General features: G+C 46.7%; 1 protein-coding gene across 1 annotated transcript; it reads left to right on the forward strand.

The window, feature by feature from the left end:
- Positions 1–383: 383 nt before the first annotated feature.
- On the forward strand, positions 384–6,018 carry LOC149327427 (cytoglobin-1-like). Its single transcript, XM_089563934.1, has 2 exons — positions 384–857; positions 5,617–6,018. Exons 1-2 carry the CDS (start codon positions 396–398, stop codon positions 6,016–6,018), a joined length of 864 nt encoding a protein of 287 aa, XP_089420060.1. The 5' UTR covers positions 384–395.
- The last annotated feature ends 1,905 nt before the right edge of the window (positions 6,019–7,923 follow it).

A 7,923-nucleotide genomic window follows, 5' to 3' on the forward strand; every position in this document is an offset into this window, starting at 1 on the left:
AATGAAAACAACTGTTCTTCATCTTCTTCTTGTCCACATGAAAAAGCGCCATCTTATAGTTCCTTCATGGACTTCTTTCAGTAGATCTTTTTTTTTGATCTCCCCTGTTCTTAAAAGTATTGCCGCAATTTCGCGCAACAGTAGAGAAAAGAAAGGATGATCACGCGCCGAAAAATATCTGGTGTTATGACTACATGCTTTTTAGGTAGGCCAAAAAATCCGCAACATTGCTGGCGCATAACAACAACATGGATCTCCTAGCAGTGCGCTTTGTTTTGAAGAAGACGAAGCCGCCAGACGCCATTTCAACCACGTCCCTCTTGTCAGACAACGCAGTCCTTGCCAGCCGGCGCAGCGAGCCTACATTTCCTCCACTTAAAGCCTTCGACGAGGGAATGGGCAACATCCACCGCAAGACTGGTGAGTTGCCAGACGAGCTCACAGGCTTGACGGAACACGAGGTGCAGCTCGTCCAGCAGACGTGGCGCAAATTCACCAGAGAGAACCCCGATTACAGCGTACTCCTTTTCGTCTCCCTGTTCATCAGGCACCCCGAGTACATTCAACTGTTCAACCCCTTTCGCGGTAGGCCCGTCGGAGCACTCAAGGAAGACCCAACGTTCAGGGCGCACGGGTGCGCCATCGGATACCACATCACCTCCATGGTAGAGAGCTTGCGCGACCCGGACACCTTCGAGATACTGGTGCGGCGCAACGCCACCGAGCACATGCGCCGTAAGGGGGTCAAGCCGCTCCACTTTGATGTGATGGGCGAGGTTGTGGTGGATACGATGCAGGCCAGAGATGAACGGCACATGACGCCAGCTGCCGTCGAGGCCTGGCGGAAGTTCTTCGCAGTGAGTAACCCATTTGGGTCCGCTTAGCTTCCAGCCTGCACTGCTCCTGCAGCTGAATGATAACGACATTTTCTGACGCGAATGCGCTATGTCAGAGGTATATAGTGGAAAGAACAACAGACTAGAACTCGTATAATTTATTCAAGGATCATGTAGGCTGTACTATATGGCTTGCCTGCCGCTGCAGCTATAAACATTGACCAGTGCTGACGGGCAAGTAAAGTCTGAAAGAAGCAGTATCATCCAGAAATTGGATTGTAGGAGCCATGTCAACTGCACTCGCACTAGAAGGAATTTTGTTACTCAGAGTAACTTGTAACAAATGGTTCCTAAGCGTACAGAATAAGCACACCAAAGATCTACCTAAGACCTCCGATTTGTGAAACCAGGATACTCAGAAGTAACGACACTTGGCTGCAGAGTGAAAACGCTATTAAGTTCCCTCGGCCATTTCTGCGCATCACAGATTACAAAAAAATAACAAGGAAGGCCTAGAAGCCATTTTGCGATTCCATGAATTCATTCACGAATGTTTTTCGGTATGCTTCCGCGTGAAAGATTTGAACAAGACCGAGTGGCTCAACAGCCTTGTAAAGATATGTGGACTTTTAATTATATGAATCAATTTTTGATGGCGAAGAAAGAAATTAGCAGCCGGTTTAGCACAGCGGCCCAGCATCGTGCAGTATCACTGCTTACGGTTGGCAATTAAGGTCCTTAAGTGCTAAGAGTTAATAAGCTTAGCCGTTTACCTTGAAGACCTTTTTGCCGAATGGATTTAGAGTGAAGACCTTCCCCTTGAAGCTCTTTAAGATCTTCAAAGCCTTCGACCAAAAGCCTGTCCCACAAATGCGCCTGCCCTGAAGGCAAATATTTACCTTCAAGGTCTTGACCCAGATGGTTTGCTGGAAGGTGTACACACCTGGCAGGTTGCCCACAATCCGGCTAGTATGCCCGAAATCACGGCTAGCAGCCTGTCGCACTAAAGCGTTTGCTCTTTTTACCATTTCCATGATAGAGCCCACCCCCCCTCCCCTTCTCGCCCCTCAGCCCCTCAGCCGACCAATACTATACATCGTATAATTCTAAAAAGCTCGCGCGACGTAAATAAGAGGTGTTTACGACCTTGGCCTAAAGGCCCATTTGGATAATATGTTCATTTCCTGGCCTGCTGTGTCGTGAGTGTTGGCTTTCATCGAACTAAGGTGTCTCTGTCTATTACAGTGCAAAATTGTACAAAACGTTCACTTCACCGTGATGAAAACCTCATTGAGGCATCGGCTGCACGCCTACCAGCCACTGTTTTTAGTGAAGCCACTACTAGCCGTCGTGCCTTGAGCGGATGGGCAAACCGTTGCGATCCCTGAATGCGCCGTATCCTCTCACTTGCCACGTCGATGGACGTCGGCTTTTGTGCCGATTGCACATATAATGCTTTCGCAATAGAAAGGAAAACAATTGCGCTGAAAACAAATATGGTCGAGCCGGTACTAGAACGCTGCCCATGGGTCGCAAGCCGGGTGCGCTAACCTTCTGCCACCGACGAACTTTTATTCAGTCCATTAGCTGAGGGGTTCAGTGCAGCCAGCTGATATCGTATATCAACGCTATCAGATTACACTCTTCAGGCTTCTTAAGTCTCCTTCAAGTAACAGCGCGAGAACAAAGACGAGACGCATAGAACTAGAACACACAACGAGCGCTCGTTGTGTGTTCTTGTTCTACGCGTCCCGTCTTTGTTTTTGCGCTGTTACTTGACGATGAATAACCAACAAGCTCAAGCTGCTGCTTTGGTTGTCTCCTGAATAATTTTCTTTTTCTGTTTACGGCACTAGCTCACCGAGTTCACTTATTGAGTAGCACCCCAGAGTGAATTTCAACCGCTAACGGGCCTGCTGTATTTTATGCTTGTTAATCTTACCTTGTCTGTCTGGAAGCAATCGTGTAATCATCTTTGTGATAGCTTTGTTTCGTTTGTGGACAAAATCAGCTGTTTTCTTTTTAACAACCCTTGCTCGTTTTAGTTACGTTTCTATTTATGCTTGAGGCCCGTGTGCTGTGCGATGTCAGTGCACGTTAAAGATTGCGAGGTGGTCGATAATTCCGGAGGTTACGACGTCCGAAGGCCTGAGTCACTTAGGGACGTTAAACCCATAAACTAAATTGATCTAAACATTTCTTTTTGTTCATACTATCCTGCTTCTGAGTGTATGTTTTGTTTTCGGAAGTAATACGATAGCACTGCATGTCCCATTAGCACAAAAGCCGGCGTCTGCTCCGTGCATTGCACGGAATGCCGCGCGGTCTTCCGAACAAAACTAGGACGATGCCCAACGCCGGTGTGCGATGTCATAAGACATGTAAGCGAGCATGCAAAATCATGAACTATGAAGCGCAAGCTGTTGTTACCTATGATATTCATAACTCGTTGTTATTCGTCACTCACAGTCATTGTGAAACGTATCACTACTCAGCACTTTACAAGACCTTCTTTGAAAGGCTATGCGCTATATAGACGTTCACAGGAAAAAAAAGTAGAGATGAGCGGACAGAAACGCCCTTCTGACTTGTCGTCTCTACTTTTTCCTCTGAACGTCTACTTAGCGCGCAGCCTTTCGAAAAAGCTCGGTTACTAAATAGCACGTCACAAGTTTTAGTTGCGCACATATCGTCTGCTACGGGCTCTTTGCTATGTCTTCAGCCTATGCGATTCGTTTCTGTCGTATATACTTTTTTCCGGCGAACGTCTCTTTAGCGCACAGCCTTTTAAAATAGATCATGAACCAATTAGCCCGTCAGACTGTCTTACGTCAGCGCTTTACAAGTAACGTAATTTAAGGTATGCGTAGTCATGACGCCTAGTCAGTCATTCCTCAAGGTAAATAATGGTTCCGCAACATAGCACGACTTAGCGGTTTCTATTTGCGACGTAGCCTGACTGAGACCTTGCAGGTAGCACAGTCAGTCATGACGCATCACTCAGCAGCATTACTCATCATTCTGCAAGTGACACAATGTACCGTGTATAGAGTTGTACAAACAATATGCCTTGTTCTGCTTTGTAGCCATAGTCACTACTAATGATCATTCTGAAATGTACTACTTTACAAGTAAGGTAAAGTAGGGGCACACAGTTTCTTTAACAGTTTAGAAACATAATGCATGGTGATGCCTCATACTCACTGTTATGACTCATAGTCATGGTGACACGCAGCATAACACAGCATTTTAATGCTTTCGCATTTTGGAACGTAAGCAGTCTTAAGGGCCTCCGCCGAATTTTTTTACTACTCAAGGGTGCTTTTTCTTTGCGCGTGTTTTACCTGCCTCAACGTGGTCGTGACTTGCCCAGTTTCCGGTGGTTGCCTGTATTTATTCCGTCGGATTTTTAATTAAACCCTCAATTGCGAGTAACCGCTTGTGGTTCATGCTTTCTCGTCTAGTTTGCTACGATTTATGGCGTGCTAAGGTTTTATTGCTATGATTTTTTTTATTTTCATCTCGTTAACGTGACATAACTTGTATCTGATTGAACGCAGAGTGTCCCTAGTTTTTTATATCGTTTTGTCCCCACCATTTTCTCTCTGTTTATTTCCTTTTCCACCAGCACCGCCTTCAAGAAGATAGTTAGCATTTGCCTGCGGCTTGTTTCTATTGTACTCTGTGGCCCGTGGAGCGTTTAGATCATGAATCATGTCGTGAAATTTTTCAGATTTTTTTTTCGTTCCACACAACAACCGTGGACGATACCATAGGATAAAAACATTGATAAAATGCCAATTCTGTCGAAAAAAAAAACATGCGATTCTAGAAGTAGGACTTCCAGGAATTCTCTCCAGTTACCACTATTTACTTTGGGGAAATAAGGGAAGTAAACTGCGCTGAAGGTTTCTCGTCCATTAATCACCATTTCGCATTGAGTTGTTGTCCACCAGTAGCGCCGGTCATACTCTCCAGGCCTGTGTAATCAGAAAATGAGTGAAACCAGTCAAGCTCACAGTAGACTGGCTGGCTTAACTAAAACAGTGATCGGCTATTCAAATCTTGGTCAGAGTTGCGAAGGGCCCTGCTTCCGCTTCATTTCTGTGCAGGCGGCACTCAACAAATCTCTTGTATGGCGTTGAGCGCTAGAGTTTTCGCTTTAGGCATGCTTTGATACCACTTTCCCTACCTTCACTGTTTCTCTAAAGCCGCTGCCGTCGTTAATCGGTGCAGCCTTTAACGGAATTAGGCCCTGTGCACATCTATATCGTTGTCGAAAGTATTCAGCGCAATTGGTTTTATTCTTGGCCTTACAATGTGGGTTCGTAAGCATAGCTAGCATTAAAAAATCTGTTGAAGGTGGTAGGAACTGATGTCGCGCGTAAAAATCTTGCTACTTGTAAGGATGCTACAAGAGCCCCACAGCAGTGCTTTGAAGAAAACACTTTGGACTGTTTGCTTTTGACAAAGGCACCTACTGTTCATAGACACCTGCTCCTGTGGCTATGGTGCTATGACTCTCGGCTGCTCCGCCCTGATTCGTTGGTTTAAATGTAGATTGAGGGGGCCGCACATTGATAAAGGCGAAACGCAAAAAGGTCCCATGTTCTTAGCGAAGGGAGCCTGTGATCAATACCTCTCTGCGTTTGAAATCAATCGGTACCGTTTTCCTACGTCGCCCCTCATTGCCCATGTGCGGCTTCACGACCGTTAAGCGAGAATACCATACCATGTTAGATTGGCTGACGCTGCCTCTTCCGCTCTGATTTTCGCGCAGTGCATGGTGGCCATAGTCCAGGACGTGTACGACAAAGCGGCCGCGGAACGCGCCGAGAGGGCCTCGACTGCTTCTGCGGCATCGGACTATTACAGCCGCGCCTCATCCTTGAAGAGCGAGACGATGCAGGCGTCGGCGCCCTTGGTTACCGCCGCGGTCAGTACCGGGGGCGGCAGTGATCGCTCAAAGGCACCGGCTGACCAAACGACGGCTCCAAAGAGGCCGCCGCGCATTATCCGCAAGCAAACCGCCGGCCCCGCTGAGGCCAGGCCGGGAAGCGAGGGGCAGAAGGCGGACGCCGACGCTGCGTCGCGGCAGGACAGGAGCGCAGCCAAGAAGAAGAGCGCCAAAGAGAAAGCGGGGAAGAGCGGGAAAGAAGGGCCCCGTAAACAAAAGCCCTGAATAAGAAACCACGGGGACCCACGAATGACATGGGCTTCAATCTCGTCAAAGTGGCATTCGTAGACACTTAGCGCAGACCTTTGTGATTAGCTGATTTTGCTACGCTCACGTTATTGGATAGACACATGCATTCTTATTTTAGGCCTTGGCGCAATTTGTTTGCCCATGCCATAACGTAGATTTTCTGTGAAAAGTTACGCCTTGAATTCGAGCTGATCTAGATTTTTTTCACCGACGGACTTTTTCGTGAAAGCAAGCGTGCATGGTTTGTTCGGGATAAATTATACATGCTTACGGCTTCCCGACTTCACCCCGCTTGGAGTGCGTTTACTGATAATTCCCGCTATCATGCCGGGAATAATTAATTGAATTTTCAAACTTTCCTGCTCATGCGCAGGGCCCTCAGAAATTTGATGCACTGGACTACGCTCCTTTTGAGACGTAAGATTCACGGCCACTCAACCGCCACAGTTGTTGGTTCCTGGCTGCAGTGAAGAAATCCCTCAACGCTGTTTTATGGGACGCCTAAAATATATTATGCGCACAGCTATGTCATCAACTTTTTTGTTGTTGTTGAGGCTTCACTGGGAATTCGGCTTGCTGACGTGAACCGCAGGAGCACGACTGCTTAAAGGTGCACTGAAGATGAATCTGAACTTGTCTTTTTGCCGCGGGAACTCAATCTACACGTTCCGAGCTTTCTTAGAAACTTCGATTTATTGCCCTGTGTGGCCGATTTCCGTAATTTAATCGAATTAACGTCCGGCTCCCGCCTTTTTTCTTTAAATCTCCCCCGTACGGTGGGCGCAGTCGACCAACGCGTGGAGTGCCTTTCACCCAGTCCCGTGGCAGCTTGCCGCTCTGCCATCGGCGGAGTAATACGTAGTAGTCCGTAGTAGCAAATAGTCCGCGGGTATTTTTATTTCTGCGGGCTTGTTTTGCGGCTATCATATCTGCGAATGAAACTATTTATTTATGGAAGCCTGGAAAACAAAATAAAGCGAAATCGCAGCCTCCACGGAGCTGGCTGAAAGGCACTTCACCCGTTGGTCGACTCCGCCCAACGTACGAGGAGAATTCAAAAAAAGGCGGGAGCCGGATGTTAATTCGATTTAATACGGGAAATCGGCCACACAGGGCAATAAGTCGCAGTTTCTAAGATTGCTAGAAACGTGTAGATAGAGTTCCCGCGGAAAAAAGACAAGTTCAGAAACCTCTTCAGTGCGCCTTTAAGACCTCGTTAGCAGGAAGTTAAGAATTTAGCCACTGAATCATCATGACGCATCTCATCCTTGAAGCTTGTTTACCTTCGTGAATTGGGATATAAGCCTACATGAGCTAGAAAGAATTGCACCAAAAGTGTTATTAGTGACAACAATGCCAATGCACAGATAGAGCTCTTCAGCGCAGAAAAAAATACCAGGTTGCCTTGATTAGGTCGTAAATACGGAGGGTTAATGATCAACCCTCTCACCGCAAGCTTACTGATAAAAGGCTGGTCGCTCTTTCCAATGCAGTTTTCGAAATATGATACTGAAGCGTCACCTGCACGACAAGCACCTTGGTGACTTTTTTCTTATTATAAGCGGGTCTAAGAGGGTTGTAGTAATCGTATTAGTGGGCCAAATTTAAGTTTCTTAAAAGAAGCGTTTCCGCGACTTCAAGATCAGCAGCGTAGAGTCATCCAATATCCTCTTATTTCATTGGAGGTGAAATTGACTGTTTCTGCTCTACAGGGCCAGAAACATCCTGACCCTGATTTTCTTAGTAGTGAGTTTTATATGACGTTTTTTGCCTTGCCTAGCACATACATTGTACGAAATTTGCGATACTACTTATGACATTGGATTGCTACCTCCTACATTTAGTGCTGGTCGCACCATACTGAACCCACAAAAGCACACC

The sequence above is a fragment of the Amblyomma mixtum genome, chromosome 10, assembly GCF_055824585.1.
Source record: "Amblyomma mixtum isolate Tamu chromosome 10, ASM5582458v1, whole genome shotgun sequence".
Lineage (NCBI taxonomy): Eukaryota > Metazoa > Arthropoda > Arachnida > Ixodida > Ixodidae > Amblyomma > Amblyomma mixtum.

What these genes read in the sequence shown, in the direction of transcription:
- LOC149327427 (XM_089563934.1), top strand. Translation starts at nt 396, where the DNA reads ATGGGCAACATCCACCGCAAGACTGGTGAGTTGCCAGACGAGCTCACA. An exon ending in CCTGGCGGAAGTTCTTCGCA is followed by an intron (nt 858 to 5,616) that starts GTGAGTAACCCA and finishes ATTTTCGCGCAG; the next exon opens with TGCATGGTGGCCATAGTCCA.